The sequence below is a fragment of the Nyctibius grandis genome, chromosome 1 (genome assembly GCF_013368605.1).
Source record: "Nyctibius grandis isolate bNycGra1 chromosome 1, bNycGra1.pri, whole genome shotgun sequence".
NCBI classification, from domain to species: Eukaryota; Metazoa; Chordata; class Aves; order Nyctibiiformes; family Nyctibiidae; genus Nyctibius; species Nyctibius grandis.
In genome coordinates this window covers 101,524,435-101,547,532 of record NC_090658.1, presented here as the reverse complement: position 1 = coordinate 101,547,532, position 23,098 = coordinate 101,524,435, and the positions used below count along the sequence as shown (strand labels likewise).

Genomic DNA, 23,098 nt, shown 5'->3' with positions numbered 1-23,098 from the left:
TCGAGTTTAATCTGACAGGCTACCTTTTGTATGAATGCACCTGGATGTCCAAATCATGCTCTGAATTCCTTAATTGTACATTCTATATAGTAGAGGTCTGCTGTACACACCCTGATCAACTGGTATATTATATGTTCCTTGTTGGTGCATACCCTTCAAGTCAGATTTTGTAATGGGAGAATCAAACCATTACAACGTATTATGGAGATGCAATTTTAAGATTGCTTTCCAAGGAAATGACAGCATTCATAATATAGCATTTCTGCTTTTCCACTGAGAATAACAGAAGCAAGAAAATCTGTGAAAATATTCCAAAAATAAAACAGATATTCCTATATAACTTCTACCTTTAATATAATGTATTTAGTTTCTTAATAAAGCAATTCTGTAATCTGTAATTAGTGCACACAAAGGTATTCGTTAACAGTGACCTGAATATTTCCACACAATTAGAAAACGTAGTTTAACTACCCATTATGTTGGCTTACTGTGAATCTGTTAAAGACTACATTTACAGCAGTTTAATACTAAATAAACAGGTGGTGTGAGACTGAGGTAGAATTTTCACATTAAACTAATTCTGCTTTTATTTATACCATCATAAATCTGGGTAACATCAGAATAAGAATTTGATCTCAAAAGGTGTAAAACTGTAAAGATCTAAACAGTCTCAAAAAATCTTTTATTTCAACAAGAATCCTATAGATTCCAGACATTCTGTACCAAGAATATTATGTTTTCAGAGGATCTCAGTTACCATTCATGAATCTTGCCAGCAGAGTTTAAGTTTTCCATTGAGAGTATTAGACACTGCTAGCTTCTTGAGGGATGACTACAGAAATGTTGACTTTCTGAAATTTTAATCGCTTACTTAAATATCTAAATGAATACCAAAGTCTTCTGAAAATCTGGCTCCTTATGAAACAAGTACTTAAGAGACCAGTGTTTCTAACCATGATTTCACAATCTTGAATGGGGCAAAGTCCAGCTGGCAGCCGGTCACTAGCGGTCCCCAGGGCTCAGTTCTGGGGCCGGTGCTGTTCAATATCTTTATAGATGATCTAGACGTAGGGATTGAGTGCACCCTCAGTAAATTTGCAGATGACACCAAGCTGGGTGGGAGTGTCGATCTGCTGGAGGGTAGGAAGGCCCTACAGAGGGATCTGGACAGGTTAGATAGATGGGCTGAGACCAACGGCATGAGGTTCAACAAGAACAAGTGCCGGGTCTTACGCTTCGGCCACAACAACCCCATGCAGCTCTACAGGCTGGGGGAAGAGTGGTTAGAAAGCGGCCCTGTGGAAAGAGACCTGGGGGTGCTGATCGACAGTCGGCTAAACATGAGCCAGCAGTGTGCCCAGGTGGCCAAGAAGGCCAATGGCATCCTGGCCTCTATTAAGAATAGTGTAGCCAGCCGGTCTAGGGAAGTGATCGTCCCTCTGTACTCGGCACTGGTGAGGCTGCATCTTGAGTACTGTGTCCAGTTCTGGGCCCCACACTTCAAGAAAGATGTTGAGGTGTTGGAGCGAGTCCAGAGGAGGGCGACCAAGCTGGTGAAGGGTCTGGAGGGTCTGACCTACGAGGAACGGCTGAGGGAGCTGGGGTTGTTTAGCCTGGAGAAGAGGAGGCTCCGAGGTGACCTTATTGCAGTCTACAACTACCTGAAGGGAGGTTGTAGTGAAGTGGGAGTCGACCTCTTCTCCAGGGCAACTAGCGATAGGACAAGAGGACACAGCCTCAAACTTCGCCAGGGGAGGTTCAGGTTGGACATCAGGAAGCATTTCTTTTCAGAAAGAGTTATTAGACATTGGAGTGGGCTGCCCAGGGAGGTGGTGGAGTCACCATCTCTGGATGTGTTTAAGAAAAGCCTGGACATGGCACTTAGTGCCATGGTCTAGTTGACATGGTGGTGTCAGGGCAACAGTTGGACTCGATGATCCCTGAGGTCTCTTCCAACCTGGTTGATTCTGTGATTCTGTGATTCTGTGTGATCTTTCTGAGCAGAGGCAATTCTGATACTTCAGTACTCATTTACTTGTTATTATACTAGATTTTATTCAGCAGAACATAAATTAAAACTAATAAAAATGACGAACTAAATTTTGACCATTAACTAAAATAACAAGAACAAACATTAGAGCTCAGTCTTTTCTCATGAATGATGAATTTAATGCAACCATCTTCCCTAAAAGGGAAAAGCCCTGCTGTCTCAAGATACCAAGAAAATTGCCTTTTAATGGTTATTCTGGAATCGTAAGTATGTATCATTATATTGAACTGCAGGAGGAAAAATGTGTTTATATTTAACTTGTAAATCAACAAACACCTTTAACTGAGAACTAGATTTGCTCAAAAACACCGCACAATTTGTTATTTTAAATTATTTTAGCAGTGAGTGTTTAAAATTAACCTCCCAAAATTTCTATGAAAAATGTCACAATAAAGCTTGCATTTTAAGTGTATTTCCTTTAAAAGCATCAACAGAAATAATCACACCCAGTTTAAGGATTCCAAGATAACTATAAATTGTTTTCTGAGAATGGAAAAATAATTTAGAGAACGCCATGACCAATCAAATTAGAGAGAAAAATGTGTAGAAAAGCAACCGATCTTTGTGATGGCAGCGTAATGGGCATATGCCTCTCATTTTGTAAATAATCTTATTCTGTTAACAAGTTGATTTTAAAGTATCCATTTTGATTAATAAATAAACACTCCTAGTCGATGTATAAACAAAGTTTACTTCACATTACTTGCAGCCTAAGGCATAATTGGCTGGTCACTTTAAAAGCTTTGCTTGAGAAAATGAAGGACTAATAATGCTGTAGGAAGAGTGAAATGAGTTCAGAGAATTGACAGAACTGCTTTCTAAAGTTAATTATGTTTGCTTTCCCCGCTCCCTTGGTGTTCATTACCTTTAAATGGAGCCACACATTGGCAGAAGTAATTACCAGGTTGGTCAATGCAGGTGGCTCCATTCTTGCAGGGAAATGAAGCACACTCATCTATATCTGTTTCACATCTTGCACCTTTGAAAAGATGAAGAATTTGTACATTTAGTAAGAAAATCAGGTGCCAATTTCTAATTCATTTGCACCACAAGAATCTCAAGCAACTTGTGAGGAGAAACTAACATAAATCAGCCAAGTAAGGAGCCACACATACTAATGTCAGCATCCATTTAATTCTTAGCACCACAAATACGTAACAACTTATTTCTGAGTTGCTAAATGGTAACTAATCTTCCCTGTGTGTGGAAGCCTTGAAGGCCTTTTTAAATGCAGACTAATTTATCTTGTGCTATTTGGTTTACAGATGGATTCAGTGTTCCAGTTTGTTGGAATGCAAATGAAACATTGGACCAGGGCAGATAAAGAGAAATGAGAAGGAAACACAAGCAAATTAGTCAATGATGTCTTAATGGATGCTTTTTAGACTACCATGCTGTGGAAAACAAGGTTTACTATGAATACGACTCACCAGTAAAGCCAGGTAGGCAGATGCATTCATAGCCACCAATAAGGTCTGCACATGATGCGTTATGAACACATGGAGAAGAGTGACATTCATTTATATTTGCTTCACAAGTTGTGCCTATAAATATTCAATCAGGCAACGGGGAGAGAAATTACTGCGTAGCACATATAGTTAAAAGCCAAAAATTATTTAACTGAATATAGGTCACATACTGGAATCTATTTGACACCCTTTTTATATTCAAATTTGGGCATCTATAACAGTATGTTGATATTTTTAATGTTTAAGCTATTCACTAATTTTCCCAAAAGATTAAAAGTACAGTCACTGAATAGATTCCTAAGGCTTAAAGCAGACAATTTTCTTATTGTATGAATATAGAAGAGAAAACAAATTACATTAAATATAATAGACTGCATTGCAATGACATGAGAGGAAATACTCCTTGTGTTCATGATAAGGCAACAGATGTACTCCCAGAAAATGGAAAAAGATATCTGAATGGGACAAACCCAGAATTTATTCCAGTCTAGACTATAACTAACATAAACACATAGCTACTTAAAGTATAAATATACTCTATTGTTAATATTTCTGAGTGAACTTAATTTTTTATCATTTGAAGAATAAATGAAAAATGACATCAATTGTGAGGTTTCGGAAGTTCAAAGAATTTCAATAAATAAAAATGCAAATGATAGTTCTTCTGAGTATTGGCTGCCCAGAGAGGTTGTGGAGTCTCCTTCTCTGGAGACATTCAAAACCCGCCTGGACGCGTTCCTGTGTGATATGGTCTAGGCAATCCTGCCCTGGCAGGGGGATTGGACTAGATGATCTTTCGAGGTCCCTTCCAATCCCTAACATTCTGTGATTCTGTGATAACTAGCAGTAGAAATGTAATATTTTGCCCTGTGACATTTGAATTATAGGTTGCTTTGTATTTCAATGATTAAAAAGCCGTGATGTTTAAAAAATGATGCACTAAAAAGAAAACGGATGCACTTTAAGTTCCTAATCTGAGCTGAAAGCAAAGAATAGCTGCAGATATTAATGCATCCACTTATCAAAGTGGTTACATTTTTCATATAAATTGTACAAATATGCCAACAACAAAACCTTTCCCACAGTTTTTTTTTCTCTGATTCTATTATATTAAATTTGCCAACAGTTTAAAAAGCTTACAGAAAACAATATATGCTATTTGCAAAATTTCACTGAACCCCACTGATCCATTTTCAACAGCTAAGCCACCAGCCAGCAGGAAACATGTGGTTCCATGCTGTCATGAAAACAAAGATGACTTACTTCAGATAATACTAAAATAAGTATACATGTATCTCATCCGATATGTTAAAAAAATGGTGTAAGACTAGATTTACAAAGTTATATTCTATGGATTTTTTAATACCTTGAAATCCATCCTGACAGACGCAACTGAAGGCATTCAGATGATCAACACAAGTAGCTCCATTGTGACAAGGGTCACTAAGACACTCATCCACCTCAATCTCACAGTTATTACCTGGAAACAAGTGAAGGATTCACTTCATTAGGAACATGCCACTGGTGAGTTACCAGTGCAAGCAGCAACAACAAAATGAAATAACTGAGGTTAGGTACAGGCAACTTTTACCCATGAGACAATTGGCTTTGGGGAATTCATTTCCTGTTGATTAAAGGCAAAAGTGAAATGTATATATAATATATAATGTTCAACAAAGATCTGATGGAAATTTTATAGATTCATTTATAGATGTACTCAAAAATTTTCATATTTTAAGGGCAGTAAAGTCTTCAATTTTCCTAAAACACACAGAAATGTAAATATGATTTCTAAGATCAAATAATAAAATATCAGAGTCTTTTCCTATAATATTCTTTTTCATTCATTTATTAATTTCTGGATTTGTTATGAAGGTCTCTTTGGGAAATATTGGGAAAGGTTTCCATTATGGCCAAGTATTTTAATAAATTTTTTTTTAAACTAACAGTCAAAAAATTAGATATTGCCATATATTTTAAATATGCAGAGGAAAAAATTATAGAAGCTGATTTCTAGTTGAGAATGATGTACCTAATATTTTTTCTGGCCTTCAAGGTATAACAAAGCTCAGAAAGTATTTATTTGCATTTTGTATATGAATTATCCAACCAGATGATCACACAATCACAGAATGTTAGGGATTGGAAGGGACCTTGAAAGATCATCTAGTCCAATCCCCCTGCCGGAGCAGGAATACCTAGATCATATCACACAGGAATGCATCTAGGCGGGTTTTGAATGCCTCCAGAGAAGGAGACTCCACAACCTCTCTGGGCAGCCTGTTCCAGTGTTCAGTTACCCTCACTGTAAAGAAGTTTTTCCTCATATTTATGTAGAACCTCCTGTGTTCCAGCTTGCACCCGTTGCCCCTTGTCCTGTCAAGGGATGTCACTGAGAAGAGCCTGGCTTCATCCTCATGACACTTGCCCTTTACATATTTATAAACATTAATGAGGTCACCCCTCAGTCTTCTCTTCTCCAAGCTAAAGAGACCCAGCTCCCTCAGCCTCTCCTCATAAGGGAAATGTTCCACCCCCTTAATCGTCTTCGTGGCTCTGCACTGGACTCTCTCCAGCAGTTCTCTGTCCTTCTTGAACTGAGGGGCCCAGAACTGGACACAATATTCCAGATGCGGCCTCACCAGGGCAGAGTAGAGGGGGAGGAGAACCTCTCTTGACCTTCTAACCACACCCCTTCTAATACACCCCAGGATGCCATTGGCCTTCTTGGCCACAAGGGCACATTGCTGGCTCATGGTCATCCTGTTGTCCTCTAGGACCCCCAGGTCCCTTTCCCCTCCGCTGGTCTCCAACAGGTCTGTCCCCAACTTGTACTCATACATGGGGTTGTTCTTGCCCAGATGCAGGACTCTAGACTTGCCCCTGTTATATTTCATTAAATTTCTCCCTGCCCAACTCTCCAGCCTGTCTAGGTCCCTCTGAATGGCTGCGCAGCCTTCTGGTGTGTCAGCCACTCCTCCCAGTTTTGTGTCATCAGCGAACTTGCTGACAGTGCACTCTATTCCCTCATCCAAGTCATTAATGAATATATTGAATAGTACTGGTCCCAGTACCAACCCTTGAGAGACTCCACTAGATACAGGCCTCCAACTGGACTCTACCCCATTGACCACCACTCTCTGGCTTCTTTCCTTCAGCCAGTTCACAATCCACCTCACTACCCGATCATCCAGACCACGCTTCCTCAGTTTAGCTGCAAGGATGCTGTGGAGACAGTGTCAAACACTTTACTTAAATCAAGATAGACCACATCCACAGCTTTACCATCATCTATCCACCTGGTTATGTCCTCATAAAAGGCTATCAAGTTGGTTAAGCATGACTTTCCCTTGGTGAAGCCATGCTGAGTGCCCTAATGATCCCCCTATCCTTGATGTGCCTAGAGACAGCACGAAGAACAAGTTGTTCCATCACCTTTCCGTGGATGGAGGTGAGGCTGACCAGTCTATAGTTACCCGGGTCCTCCTTCTTGCCCTTTTTGAAGACTGGAGTGACATTCGCTTTCCTCCAGTCCTCAGGCACCTCTCCCGTTGCCCACGACTTAGTAAAGATGATGGAGAGTGGCCTAGCAATGACTTCCGCCAGCTCCCTCAGCACCCACGGGTGCATCCCATCAAGGCCCATGGATTTATGGACGTCCAGGTTGCTTAATTGGTCCCTGACCCAGCCCTCATCAACCAAGACAGACTCCTTCTCTATCTTGACTTCTTCTGGGGCCTCAGGGGTTCGGGGCTCCTCAGGACAGTCTCCAGCAGTATAGACAGAGGCAAAGGTGGCATTCAGTAACTGCCTTCTTTTTATCCTCTGTCTCCAGGGCCCCCACCTCATTCATCAGTGGGCCTACATTGACTCTAGTGTTGGTTTTACCTGCAATGTATTTGAAGAAGCCCTTTCTGTTGTCCTTGACCTCTCTTGCAAGGTTTAATTGCAAGGAGGCCTTAGCTTTCCTAGTTGCCTCCCTACATCCCCTGACAACAGACTTATATTCCTCCCAAGTGTCCAGCCCCTCCTTCCATGATCTGTACACTCTCTTCTTCTCCTCATCCTGATCTGGTGGCCTGTAATAGACACCCACAACAGTATCACCCTTGCCAGCCTGCCCCTTAATTCGCACCCACAAACTCTCAACTCACTCCTGATCTGCCCCTGGATAGAACTCAATACATTCTAGCTGCTCACTCACATAAAGAGCAACTCCACCACCTCTCCTTAGTGGCCTGTCTTTCCTGAACAGGACATAGCCATCCATGACCACATTCCAGTCATGCGAGGTGTCCCACCAAGTCTCTGTAATTGCCACTAGATCATAGCCCCCCGACCGAACACGGATTTCCAACTCCTCCTGTTTATTCCCCATGCTGCGTGCATTGGTGTACAGGCATTTGAGGGAGCGAGCTGAGCACACCGATTTCACCCCAGGGGGATGGGAGGCCTCCTAGTCTGCCTCAACACTAGAGCGTTGCCCCAGTGGTGCAAGCCCAGCTACTACCCCATCCCCCTTCGAATCTAGTTTAAAGCTCTCCGAATGAGCCCTGCTAATTCCTGTCCCAGAACCCTTTTGCCCCTACGACATAAACCTTTCCCATGTATTACCGTCACGCCTGATGTCTTATAAAACCAGCCATTATCAAAGAAGCCAAAGCCCTGCCTGTAGCACCAGTCTCGTAGCCAGGCATTAATAGAGAGAATCCTACTATTCCATCCCACGTCATCACCTGAAAATGGAAGGAGGGAGGAGAAAACAACTTGTGCCCCAGACTCTTTCACCAACCGTCCTAGGGCCTTGTAGTCTTTCTTCATCCCCCTCAGACTAGGGGATGCAGCTTCTTCCCCACCTGTCTGGAAGATCAGCATGGGGTAGTAGTCTGTGGCCTTCACCAGGTTGGGGAGTTTGCTGGTGATATCCCTGATTCGGGCTCCAGGCAGACTGCAGACCTCCCTGTGATGGGGGTCAGCTCTGCATATTGGGCCCTCAGTGCCCTTTAGGAGCGAGTCTCCAACAACTAAAACTCTTCTTCCTTGTGGAGGAGGTAGCTATATACCTGACAGTTTTTTCTGACTGTGGTGAGACCTCTGATATAGGTTGCCTCTCCAGCACATCCCCATTGGACTGGCTGTACTCCACCAGGGCCTCATATCTATTTCTCAAAGGCACCTGTGGAGGCGAGGTAGGCAAGGAGGGCACTCGCCTTTTGCCACGGCCATAGACTTGCCTCCACTCACTCCTTTCATTTAGGTTACTGTTTTCCACCTGAGTGGGGCAGAGTACAAGGGTCCCTCGATCCTGGGAGCTCTCTGGCAGGTGCTCCCATTTTTGTTGCAGGGAGGGCAGAGCCTGGCTCCACCAGTCTATCTCCATTTCAGCCTCCCGAATGCTCCTAAGCCTTTCTACTTCGGCTTGAAGCCTTTCAACCTGGCCTTGCAGCTGTGCCACTCGGCTGAGTAGATCATTTACCTGCTCACAGCGCACACAGCCCCCTGTTACCCTGGAGATGCTGTGGCATTCCCTGCCAGATGGTAATGGCCTCAAATTTATTACTTATGCCTAAAAGGTAGGTAAAAAGTTCCTGATTGTTTCAGAGGGGTTTTGAGGGCTTTATTTGGCCACAGAAAAAGTTTAAACTAAAAATACTAATCTACTATTATGTAGATATAACAATTTAAACAAACATTTCAATAAAATAAGATCTCACAAAGAATTATCACAAGCAATATAAAAAAATTTTACTTTATATTTTGATAATAATAAAATAAACCAACCAGAGAAATAAGATATAGCATTTCATTATATTACAGACACAAAACTTATAGCTATTAAATTACAGATTATTTAATCTAAATGGATGGCTATATTAGGACGTAGAGCAACAATTTAAGAGGTATGGAGTCTACTCAAGATCTGTAATCCCCTGGTTGCCTGTGTCCGGGCTTGACTAGCGAGAGAGACTCTAGAGTTATCCTATTCCTGCTTTAGGAGCCCTGTCAAAGTCCCTGCAGTTAGACAGGATGGATCTGGGCTGCAAAGCTGGCCTGCAACTCAGGGAATTCCTACTGCGCTTGATTATTTCATTATAAAGATCAAAAAGATCTGAATCTGTATCGAGAAAGGTTTTGGGGGTGTTTTTTTTTTCCACACTGCAATCTGGAATTACCATGACAATATGATGACATAACCAAACTAATTTTAATCTAGTCAGACTGTACTAATGACAGTGACCTGAAGGGTACGTTTAAGCATGAGTAGTTAAACCTACCCAGGATCTTGGATGTATATTTGGCAGTTGAGGCCCTTGTTACTGTAGCCTTATTGTTACAGGAAGCAGAAAGCAGATAAATTAATGCCAAGTTGCATATGGCTGGGAGTTGCAATCACGTCAGTGTAAGACAGACAACCTGTCTGAAACAGTATAAAGTAAGAGTTATTGAGGTAGAAATAGTCCCTTGTAGTCAGTATTTTTTACAGCTGAATACTCTTACACAACCAAGTAACTTTTGTGTGCTTGGAAACAAAAGTTTCTTCTGCCTGAATCAGAGGCACACTGCTAAATTACATCTATTGCTATTTTTGAATAACCTTTTCTGTCATTTAGGACTGACTTAAACATGTTAAAAAACACTCCTTTGAACCCACCTATAAAACCAGGTGCACAGAAACAAAGATAGCCACCCAATATGTCTTTACAGATGCTGGAGGCTCCACACGGTTGTGACAGGCAGGCAGCAACATCTTCACAAAACTGGCCAGTAAAACCTGATGAAAAATAGTGTTACAGAAGACAAAAACTTCATTATCACATTTAGTCTGAGAAAACAGACAAGTGAGAGACCAATTTTGCTAAGTACTTTTGGTTTTTTTTTACTTGTATTTCAAAATTTTATTTAGGATAGAGTAAAATATTCCAGTTTCTTTGAAAGCTTCAGTTTCTTATACAAAACAATTCTAAATGGAACAAAAGAACAGTATGATAAAGCCATACTTGCAATAATAATAAAAACCATTCAAGGTACAATGGGTCTTCAAGAGAATTTGCTAGAATGTAAATTTCTTCAGGTGTTTTTATGCAGATATCCCTGTTTTTATTGAAATATAAGGAAGAACACTATTGATAAAAGCCTTCTCATTTTTAGTGTGGTGTTCTGTATGCCACACTAAGAAAACATCCTATGTTTCCAAGTCAAAAAAGAAAATTGTCCCAATACATTCTATTATAAAGCAGATATTACAAGATCTGACAGATTTGGCAGCTTATTGGTATTGATTTTTTGAACCAGTTAACTTACAGTTAGTAAAAAACCTAATCTTGTGAAACATTGAACATCTGTGTTTCCTGTTGAGGGCTACATATGCATAAAATTTAAAAAAGAAATTCAAAGATAAAATATGAATCTACATTTTGCACTTAGGATATATTAGCCATGGTATTATAGTTTCTGAAGCCACCATCCAGCAAGAAAATCACATGATTCATTGATGACAGCACCCTTATTTTATAACATACACAATAAATAGTTGCAAGTAAAGATTCTTTGTTTCACTGAAAAATAATTCAAACCCGATAAATATTTTTTAATTATTTGATATAAAGCAATTTAAAAAAATCAATCATTGTGTGTGGAGCTGGGATCCAAGTGCTGAATATAAATGCCAGGTTTCAAACTTTCGGCATTTTTGTTGTAACTTTTGTCAGTAAAAAAATCAGTGAGTTAAAGTATAAGAAGTATGGTTTTCTGTTCTCTTGTTAACTGAGCACTTAAAAAGTTTCTAAAGATTTTTAGATTTTTGCAAAATAATGTTCCAGCAAAGATCAAAAGAGACTGGACCAATTTATTATAGTTTAACAATTACAGCATGAAAAACCACTAAAGACTTAAACCAGGGATTTGGTTCAGTGAGCTAAATATAATTAATTCCAATGTCTTACAAATGTGGATACCAAGTCTGGCTGAAGATCTGAACTTCATTTTTCATTTTAAAAAAGATTTATAAAGGAATTCCATGCTTCAGTAGCATAGGTATTGCCAGAAAGATTCTAGTGTGCCATTGAGTTGCCCCATATCTGACCTTGTGTTCATCAATGTTTTACACAACAAGGAGAAAAAAGAAGAATCTTTGGTCAAGCATGTTCAAACAAATCTATATTCCTACAGTGTACTATGAGAGCTTTAAAAACTAAACATAACTCTGTTTTTATAGCATTTATTAAGTGCCGATCAGAGCAATAAATTATTAAAAAATTTTAAAAGTTTAGTCCTGCTTGGGTCTAGTTTAGCATAGTCTTCAAATTAAAGGAAATGTAAACCATGTCCTTAGGGCTCGACTGAAGAGCTCCTGATCTGGAAGATTTTTTAATTTTTGAACAGCTAGTTAGATGAGGTAAAAGAGCAACTTCTGGCCATCAGGGTAAATTGCTGAAACATACTGCGCTTCAGAAATCCTGGCTTGTATAACAACCCTTTGAGGCACAAATACAAGACAATGCATATTAAAACTGACCTACACATGCAGGCACTTTGGTTTCTAAATCGGTTGATGCAGAAAGGTGTCTTCAAGCTATGTTTCTATTCCAACCCAAACACTGACTGTGCAATGTTCTCACACAGCTGAAGTTTTCCTCCCTGTTGATTGCTATTAAAAATGTAAGCATCTCTCTCATTTTTGCCTTCATAAATAGCTGTTAACATCTGCTTACTGAAGTACTACATAAAACTGAAATAAAAATTATTATAAAGTAAAATGGTAACATTAATCAATGATGGTAACAGTTACACAGTTATATATATATAACAGTTATATCTTAACACAGGTATATGTATAACTGTTATATGTGGTTATGTGACTGTCATCCAAGTGAAGATACTGCATATGGAAAAGCCAACAAGATTTTTTTGTTTGACAAACTAAAAATAAATATTTATAATAACTTCATAGATTGGAAATAAAGATCTTATCCTATGTATGCTTTTATTTCTGTATTTTGAATTAATTATCAAAGAATTGCAGCATGGACAAATATATCTGAAGTTACTATACTAAGTTGAAGAACAAAGAGTGGTGGTTTCAGGGCCCAATTTTAATATTAAACATCTGCTTTTGCATAAAGTTTCTCATCAAAACAGATTCAGCAGCAGTACTTAAGGATATACTATTTCCTATAAAAAGAAATGAGCAAGTGTCCGTTTATTTTTCTGCTACAGACACTCAAAAGATACTTCATGAATTTAGATAATGGAAATTTAGCAGCAGAGTATTTAAAATATTTTTCTTCAGAAATGCTGCCTTTACATTCTTCAGACATTTCTTTCTGACAAGCCCAAATGCCTCATGACAAAAGTGATTTTTACTAGTCAGACTGTGACACTTAAACTCTCCAGGGAGATCATTGCATTGTGATCCATTCTGACATAGTCCAGCCACACAATGATTTATGGCAATTTCACTACATGGCTCCTTATATTCTGGATGGCAGGTACATCTGAAGATATTAACTGGAACCTCACATTAAGGGTTATTGTCAGAGCCAGCAGGATTTGATGTGCATTCATTCACTCTCATTGAACAAATATTACTTCTGGGGAAAATGTTATATGGTTCCTGTTAAAATTACAGCTGGGAAAACCTTAAACAGACCGAAAGAAACAAATGTCAGAATTTAATAAATTCATTTAAAACCCAGACAATATTTTGACTGTCATTAATATTCTTACATACTAATGGGTTTCTAATTTCTCCTTATTTGCACTAGATATGATGATAATAACGTACTAACCATTTTATTAATTTGTTTTTTGAGATAGAGTGATTGTTACTGTTTTTGTCATTCAACACCTATCATAATGATATCCTACTTTTGCTTGGGGCCTCTAGAATTTCAAATACAAAAATTGTCCTTATTGCAAAAATTATACAAAAAGTCAAAATTGTAAAAAAATATGCAACTAATAATAGCATAGTTGACCAAATAGAGAAAGGGTAATAAAGAGGAAAAATCATCACCTTTGGATGAAAGACAGGGAAAAAATGCTGCTGTTGCCTCAGAAAATACAACAGGAAAGTGTTTTATTGTGACCATCTGCTCTAATAAATACATGTGATTGTTGTATTGAAGTAACCAGTCACAACTATAAAAGACATCATGGAAGATGCAATTTTCTCTGTTGCATCCTTCTTGCATATAGCGTTTCTGGAACTCAAGAGACTAATTCTCAGTAAACACAATTCAAATTTCAGCAATTAGATTAGAATAACAGAATTACTCTCTAAAAGTTTCTAAAACTTCATATTCTAAAATTAAAGACTGAGAAATTATGCATGTGCAGCTTTAAGAAACTTTTTTGTTCTCTGAGGACTGCTCATTTTCACAAGCAGACTTCCTGATCTAACAATGGCCGCAATCTGAAAAATGGTATTCTGTTCCTGTGAGAAATTCAATTGTCATTTTATTTCCCAGTCTACCTCGGGAACAAGGCAAAACTTGTGTTTATGTACACATAATCTGAAAAAAAGTTAAAACATGTTCTAAGAATGTGCTATTATGAGTATTTAGGGTGTTTGTACTTCAGTTTCTTACCTACATATTCAATTTGTGAAATAAATAGATAAATATTCTAAGGCAAAATAATTTCAACAGATTTACAATTTTCTGTCATTTAGGTTTGAAGTTAAGTGTTTCAACAGTTTTAAATCTTTTGCAAAGTTTTCTCAACTAAGTAGTAAGTGAAAAAAATAAATCTTCTAGGCCAAAAGTCAGTTTTTATCCCACCATGTCAGCATTTTCTGATGAAATAACATTTCATTAGATATTCTTCAAAAAGCTCTACTGGCAGCTGAAAAGTCATCATTACAACTTGCTTTGAATTTTATATTATGATTTTCTGACAGGAAGACTGGAGAAATATTTTTCAGCAAAATCTTGTATACATCATTTAAACTCAATTTAGTCTGGAGAGGAATCTTAAATAGAAGTCAGTCCACCTGCTTACCACTCACTCACTTTGGTATCAACAAATACATGTACATTTTAAAATATTCTTGACATCACAGAAGTTCTGCCTCAGTCATATTAGGTTGTTTACTGTAAACACTAATGTGACAATGATGGCAAGCTGATCTATCTGTCACAGGCAACAAAAGGAGATTTCATCTAGGCTACAGATAATATCTTTTCTCCAAGATGGATTTGCTCTAAGACTGGAACCAGCTGAAACTTGGTCAGCCTAGATCAATTCTGATTCAGATAGTTCCCAGTGGACAGACCTCACAGGCAGACCTTGCAGGGCTAGAAGTGTACCATATATAAGCCTGAATCTACATGCCTTTCTGGCCGTCTTCTAGGCTTTTACTAAGCAGTTACTGATGTCCAATTTGTCCTAGTCACCTCTGTGCTAGAGCAGAAATTCTTGGCACAGATGCAGTAATTTCCCTTCACTGATACATTTACAGGTGGTGCTCAACCCTGGAGATTTGTTATTACCTACACGTTTCAGTTGTGCTCCTACATGGGAGAGTTAAAGGGCATTGTTATTTCCATTTAATGAATGCACTCCACTGTGGAATCAGACTGAAATTACAGGTTAGTACGAACTCTGTGTTATGTAAGTTATCTGGCATATTTACAGATTAACAAATTGTTGTATTAAACTGTATTCTCTAACAGTAACAAGCTGCTCTCTAACAGTTTGGTCACTACTTACCCCGCACCAGTGCTTTTCTAATAATAATCTTCATTCACGAATGAGCTCTAGCATTATGGATAATAATGACTTTTTTGTATGTTTCATGATCAAAATCTGAATACCTACAGCTCCATACAGAGGCACAAATCCTTTAGAGCAATAAATATTAATAGGCTTTGGGAGATGGGTAATGGTTGGCAGCACACATGTTCCAGTCATGTCACTTGATGACTCTGTATGGCAGGTCTACATCCTAACACCATATTTTCACACAATCACAGAATCACAGAATGTTAGGGATTGGAAGGGACCTCGAAAGATCATCTAGTCCAATCCCCCTGCTGGAGCAGGATTACCTAGATCATATCACACAGGAACGCGTCCAGGTGGGTTTTGAATGTCTCCAGAGAAGGAGACTCCACAACCTCTCTGGGCAGTCTGGTCCAGTGTTCGGTCACCCTCACCGTAAAGAAGTTTTTCCTCATATTTATGTGGAACCTCCTGTGTTCCAGCTTGCACCCATTGCCCCTTGTCCTGTCAAGGGATGTCACTGAGAAGAGCCTGGCTTCATCCTCATGACACTTGCCCTTTACATATTTATAAACATTAATGAGGTCACCCCTCAGTCTCCTCTTCTCCAAGCTAAAGAGACCCAGCTCCCTCAGCCTCTCCTCATAAGGGAAATGTTCCACCCCCTTAATCATCTTTGTGTCTCTGCGCTGGACTCTCTCTAGCAGTTCCCTGTCCTTCTTGAACTGAGGGGCCCAGAACTGGACACAATATTCCAGATGCGGCCTCACCAGGGCAGAGTAGAGGGGGAGAAGAACCTCTCTCGATCTGCTGACCACACCCCTTCTAATACACCCCAGGATGCCATTGGCCTTCTTGGCCACAAGGGCACACTGCTGGCTCATGGTCATCCTGTTGTCCACTAGGACCCCCAGGTCCTTTTACCCTCCGCTGGTCTCCAACAGGTCTGCCCCCAACTTGTACTGGTACATGGGGTTGTTCTTGCCCAGATGCAGGACTCTCCACTTGCCCTTGTTATATTTCATTAAGTTTCTCCCCGCCCAACTCTCCAGCCTGTCTAGGTCCCTCTGAATGGCTGCGCATCCTTCCCGTGCGTCAGCCACTCCTCCCAGCTTTGTGTCATCAGTGAACTTGCTGACAGTGCACTCTATTCCCTCATCCAAGTCATTAATGAATATATTGAATAGTACTGGTCCCAATACCTACCCTTGAGGGACTTCACTAGACATAGGCCTCCAACTGGACTCTGTCCCATTGACCACCACTCTCTGGCTTCTTTCCTTCAGCCAGTTCACAATCCACCTCACTACCCGATCATCCAGACCACACTTCCTCAGTTTAGCTGCGAGGATGCTGTGGAGACAGTGTCAAACGCTTTACTTAAATCAAGATAGACCACATCCACAGCTTTACCATCATCTATCCACCTGGTTATGTCCTCATAAAAGGCTATCAAGTTGGTTAAGCATGACTTCCCCTTGGTGAAGCCATGCTGAGTGCCCTAATGATCCCCCTATCCTTGATGTGCCTAGAGACAGCACGAAGAAGAAGTTGTTCCATCACCTTTCCGTGGATGGAGGTGAGGCTGACCGGTCTATAGTTACCCGGGTCCTCCTTCTTGCCCTTTTTGAAGACTGGAGTGACATTCGCTTTCCTCCAGTCCTCAGGCACCTCTCCCGTTGCCCACGACTTAGCAAAGATGATGGAGAGTGGCCTAGCAATGACTTCCGTCAGCTCCCTCAGCACCCGCGGGTGCATCCCATCAGGGCCCATGGATTTATGGACGTCCAGATTGCTTAATTGGTCCCTGACCCAGGCCTCATCAACCAAGACAGATTCCTCCTCTATACTGACTTCTTCTGGGGCCTCAGGGGTCCGGGGCTCCTCAGGACAGCCTCCAGCAGTATAGACAGAGGCAAAGAAGGCATTCAGTAACTCCGCCTTCTTTTTATCCTCTGTCTCCAGGGCCCCCACCTCATTCATCAGTGGGCCTACATTGCCTCTAGTGTTGGCTTTACCTGCAATGTATTTGAAGAAGCCCTTTCTGTTGTCCTTGACCTCTCTTGCGAGGTTTAATTGCAAGGAGGCCTTAGCTTTCCTAGTTGCCTCCCTACATCCTCTGACAACAGACTTATATTCCTCCCAAGTGGCCAGCCCCTCCTTCCATGATCTGTACACCCTCTTCTTCCACCTGAGTTTGCCCAGCAGTTCCCTGTTTAACCATGGAGGTCTCCTGGTACCCTTCCTTGACTTCCTACCTGCTGGGATGCTCTGATCTTGAGCTTGGAAGAAGCAGTCCTTGAATGCTAACCAACTGTCTTGGGCCCCCTTACCTTCTAGTACCCTGTCCCATGGGATTTCCCCTAGCAATTGCTTGAAAAGGCCAAAGTTGGCCCTCCTGAAGTCCAGGGTTGTAATTCTGCTAGCTATTCTGTTCCTGCTACATGACATCCTGAACTCCACCATCTCATGGTCACTACAACCAAGGCTGCCCTCAACCTTCACCGCTTCAACCAGACCCTCCTTGTTAGTGAGGATAAGATCCAGCAGCGCTCCTCTCCTAGTTGGCTCATCCACCATTTGCATCAGAAAGTTATCATCAATGCACTGGAGGAACCTCCTGGACTGAGGATGGCTGGCTGAGCAGGCCTCCCAGCAAATATCAGGGTAGTTGAAATCCCCCACGACAACCAGGCCCTGTAATTGCGAGACTGCTCTCAGCTGCCTGTAGAAGGCCTCATCACCCTCCTCATCCTGATCCGGTGGCCTGTAATAGACACCCACAACAGTATCACCCCTGCCAGCCTGCCCCTTAATTCGCACCCACAAACTCTCAACTCGCTCCTGATCCGCCCCTGGACAGAACTCAATACAATCTAGCTGCTCACTCACATAAAGAGCAACTCCACCACCTCTCCTTAGTGGCCTGTCTTTCCTGAACAAGACATAGCCATCCATGACCACATTCCAGTCATGCGAGGTGTCCCACCAAGTCTCTGTAATTGCCACTAGATCATAGCCCCCCGACCGAACACGGATTTCCAACTCCTCCTGTTTATTCCCCATGCTGCGTGCATTGGTGTACAGGCATTTGAGGGAGCGAGCTGAGCACACCGATTTCACCCCAGCGGGATGGGAGGCCTCCTGGTCTGCCTCAGCACTAGAGCGTTGCCCCAGTGGTGCAAGCCCAGCTACTACCCCATCCCCCTTCGAATCTAGTTTAAAGCTCTCCGAATGAGCCCTGCTAATTCCTGTCCCAGAACCCTTTTGCCCCTACGACATAAACCTTTCCCATGTATTACCGTCACGCCTGGTGTCTCATAAAACCAGCCATTATCAAAGAAGCCAAAGCCCTGCCTGTAGCACCAGTCTCGTAGCCAGGCATTTATAGAGAGAATCCTACTATTCCATCCCACGTCATCACCTGGAAATGGAAGTAGGGAGGAGAAAACAACTTGTGCCCCAGACTCTTTCACCAACTGTCCTAGGGCCTTGTAGTCTTTCTTCATCCCCCTCAGACTACGGGATGCAGCTTCTTCCCCACCTGTCTGGAAGATCAGCATGGGGTAGTAGTCTGTGGCCTTCACCAGGTTAGGGAGTTTGCTGGTGATATCCCTGATTCGGGCTCCAGGCAGACTGCAGACCTCCCTGTGATGGGGGTCAGCTCTGCATATTGGGCCCTCAGATCCCTTTAGGAAGGAGTCTCCAACCACTAAAACTCTTCTTTTCTTCTTGTGGAGGAGGTAGCTATACGCCTGTCAGGTTTTTCTGACTGTGGTGGGACCTCTGATATAGGTTGCCTCTCCAGCACATCCCCATTGGACTGGCTGTATTCCACTAGGGCTTCATATCTATTTCTCAGAGGCACCTGTGGAGGCGAGGTAGGCAAGGAGGGCACTCGCCTTTTGCCACGGCCATAGACTTGCCTCCACTCACTCCTTTCCTCTAGGTTACTGTTTTCCACCTGAGAGGGGCAGAGTACAGGGGTCCCTCGATCCTGGGAGCTCTCTGGCAGGTGCTCCCATTTTTGTTGCAGGGAGGGCAGAGCCTGGCTCCACCAGTCTATCTTCATTTCAGCCTCCCGAATGCTCCTAAGCCTTTCTACTTCGGCTTGAAGCCTTTCAACCTGGCTTTGCAGCTGTGCCGCTCGGCTGAGCAGATCATCTACCTGCTCACAGCGCACACAACCCCCTGTCACCACAGAGACGCTGTAGCATTCCCTGCAGCCTGTAACCTGCACCATCTCCTCCTTCTGTGGGAGCTCTGTCTGGGTTCCCACATCCATTTTGATCTTCTTCCGCCGGGTGGAGACCATTGTTCTTTCACTGAGTTGGGAAATACCTGTTGGTGACATCCCTGGTTCACAGCTCCTTGGCACCTTCCTTGCCTTGTGCACTGGGAGGGAGTCAGCGCCCTCCCCAACGAGCTGCAAACGTCTGTGGCCTCCCCCGCCCTGGGACACACCCAGTCACTGCTGACTCTCCCTGTACCCTCTGGGCAGGGACTAGTCCCTGTCCTCCCAGAGGCTCTTTGTCACCCGATCAACAGGGGGTGGTGCTACACCCCCTCCTCTCCTGATTCGTTGCCGGGAACTTCCGGGTCCAGGGGAAAGCAGCTCGGGGCTGCTGCTCGGGGGGCCCAAAGTATGAAAACCGCCCAGTACAGCCCAATCTCGCCTCGCCCCGCACTGACCTCAGTTGCTGCCGCTGCTGCCGCCGCTGCCGCCGACAGTACTATTTTAAAGTACTGTGTTCAGCTAGGTTTAGTTTAATAATTTTAATCAACTTTTATTATTCTTACAGGGAATGTAACAGCAAGGCAGGCAGGGCACAACCTCACTGACAAGCAAGACAGTCCCACAGTACCCAAATAAGAAGAGGTGAGCAGGTCCAGTGCTGGTAACCAGGGTCTGCCACGGCCTAGTGATGACTGGTGTGCAGTGACAAGGTAAGTCTGAGATGAAGCTGGGATGTTAAAGTCAGCAAGACAAGGTCAGATCGGCAGGAGCCTGCTGGTACACTCTGACATATGGCAGGGAACTACATCGCTTCTTGCACAAGCAGAACTCCTGACCAAATATCTCAGCATGCAGTTTTATTTTTCCACAATGCCAGTACATTGCTGAATCCCATTCAGCTTAAATTCTCTGGATCTGTTTTTGCAGATTACTGCCTGGTTGTTCCCAATTTGTATGTATTTTTTTATGACTGCCAAAGAGGACGCATCTTCACTCAACTGAGTCTTCTTTCTTTTCCAGACCATTACTAGAGTTTTTGCCTGTCTCGCTCCCACATTGGTGCCATCTGCAAGTTCAGTCACAATATTCCTAATTCCATCATCCAGGTCATTGATGAAGAACATTAGTGGACCCAAAACACTTCCAGTGAAATTCTTTTCCACAATGAATCACTATCATCTTTTACTATTTTTTGCCAATGAGTTATGTGTTGTTCAGTGGTAGTTTCACTGAGACAGTGTTCCCTTGGTTTCCTTATAAGGATGCTGATGCACTTAAGATATATATCACCTACTTATTCCTTATTCAGAAGCCTTATTGCCGCCTGAGAACAGAAATTGCAATAGTTTCACACATTTTGCTCTTGAGAAATCCATGTTACCTAGTGACTGATTGTCATCTTTTTGTTGGTTTCAGATACTTATAAATAGTTCATCTTTACATTTTCTCTAGTATTTTTTCCAAGAATTCAAGTTAGACCTGACAGTTCTGTACTTCACCTCTGCTCTTCTCTACCTTTCTGTTATTTGACCAATCCACAAGCCAACAGCTCTGAAATTGCTCTGAATCATTTCTAAATACCACAGCTGAAGCTGTGGCCAAGCAGACTTTAAAGTACACATTTTCATCTAAGTTTTTTCTAGATTATTATTTTTTTTATGGTCAAAAATCTTCCTTTTAGACAGTGCAATGTAGTTGACTTTTTTTTGCTTAAAGTCAAGCAGAAAGGATGTTGAAAACTTCTTGGCATTGTATGTCAACAACTTTATCTCTTAGGAAGCAAATTGGGACTTTCCTTTCTCTTCTAAAAATTACTCGGATATCAGCGATACATTTCCTCCCATCTTTTTGTTTTTTTTAAGGATATTTCATCTCTTCTTGAGCAAAACAGAAGTTAATTATCTAGAAAGTTCTTTTAAAAGGAGTGACTTAATAAACTCTGCTGTTAATGGTCTTCACATTTCTCTGTAAGATCTCTGACCTTTCTGTTACTTTCTTTTTATTCTCCCCCTGTCAAGAATTTCTTTCTGCCAGTGAGGGCTAATGAGTGCATCACTTCTCTCTTAACAGCCTGACTTGAATGACCATTTCTACGTCTTTGGACAAGCTGGACCTTAAGCCATACAATTTAATGAGAAGATGTCAGAGAACTATTGCTCTACAGTGTTTTTCTTTCAAAGAAATCCTCAAACCTAGGAAAAGGGCCACAAAGGCCAAATACATCTTCCAATACTGTGGGAACATTTTTGTCAGTTCCACTAAAAGATGGATTAGACCTAGAGAAAAAGGATTAATAAGAACAGAGACGTACTCTATACATCTTACAGAAATACAGCAGAAGACTTATAGCTATTACAACAGAAGTTTGATTACTGTACGGCAGCAGGCAACTTCAGATTCTCAATTATTTACACTAAGAAGCCACAGAATAAGTCTATTCTGACTGTGCTTGCTGCCTTGAAATGTGTCAGACTCTTATCATTTTGTTGTATGATGCATTAAAATAGGTCTTAATGTTATTTTACAACTGCAGAATAATATAACCACAAAAGTAGAAAGGAAAAAGAAAAAACATATGAAATAATAGCAGTTATCTATTTTCATTTTACCAGAAGAACTGCAAAGTGGTCAGTGTTTGTGGCTTCTTTTGGGAGGATGTCAAGACATACTGAGAAGGTGATGTGTATTGCAGTATATACCTTGTTTCTTATTACCAACAGATAATATATTACCCTTTCCTATATAATCTCTTCTTGTAATTTATATGCAAAAACTATGGCATTTATAAATTCCCTTATGCATAATGACAAAATGAGAGTAAGAAATTGCCTAATAGAAATAGTTTTTATTTTTCCATATCATTTTTTGTTGCATCATCTCATAGATCAGTCTAATATGATATCACTTAATGAAACATAACTACAGGACCTGAAAAATGGCAAAACTTCAGCAGATAATTAAAGCTAAGTTCCAGAGACATACTCCTCTCTCCCTCTATAAAGGAGTGACAGTACATGCTATTTTGATATTTTTAAAAAACAAATTCTGTGTAACAAGACCAAAATAAATATCTAGAGATTTGTTTCCAAAGCAGGCGAAACCAGTTAGAATTAGAGAAAAAGCAATGCTGCTAGTAGGTCAGTATGTAACAGCTGGCTTCATCTTCTAGGCCAGAGGCATTTTTTAAACATAAAAAATAATAGTAGTTCACAGGAATAGATTAGTAATCTAGAAGTAAAAAATATCTTACCACTCAAATGTTGCTGGTATAGTCAGAAAATAAAGAAATAACATGCCTTGATCCTCACCTGATTTAGAGCACCAGTAGCAAGATTAACTCGAATTAAAACAATGGTGCTCCACCAGTGAGAAAGCAGAAGCAGAACCATATTTCTTCTTAAAAAAAGAGAAAAATGAGGAAGAAAAAAAATCTTTAAGATTTTTTTCTTTTCAGAATGCCTGTTTTGTGAAAGTGTATTTCTTAGAGGACTTTGTTTGGTGTTTTTTCTCTCACTGATAGTTTATAGGTAGATTACACAGAAATATTTCTGCCTGTCTAGAATTAAAAGAAAAAATCACCTCTTTCTCTTTGTGTCCTTTTTTCAATGCTGATATGTG

General features: G+C 41.1%; 1 protein-coding gene across 1 annotated transcript in view; it reads right to left on the bottom strand.

Annotated features, from left to right (window-relative positions):
* The window catches only part of EYS (eyes shut homolog), a 1,023,158-nt gene that overhangs the window by 691,439 nt on the left and 308,621 nt on the right, over positions 1-23,098 (bottom strand). The window contains 4 exon segments of the mRNA XM_068405393.1: positions 2,916-3,029; positions 3,481-3,594; positions 4,886-4,999; positions 10,172-10,291. Coding sequence (XP_068261494.1) covers positions 2,916-3,029; positions 3,481-3,594; positions 4,886-4,999; positions 10,172-10,291 — 462 coding nt within the window.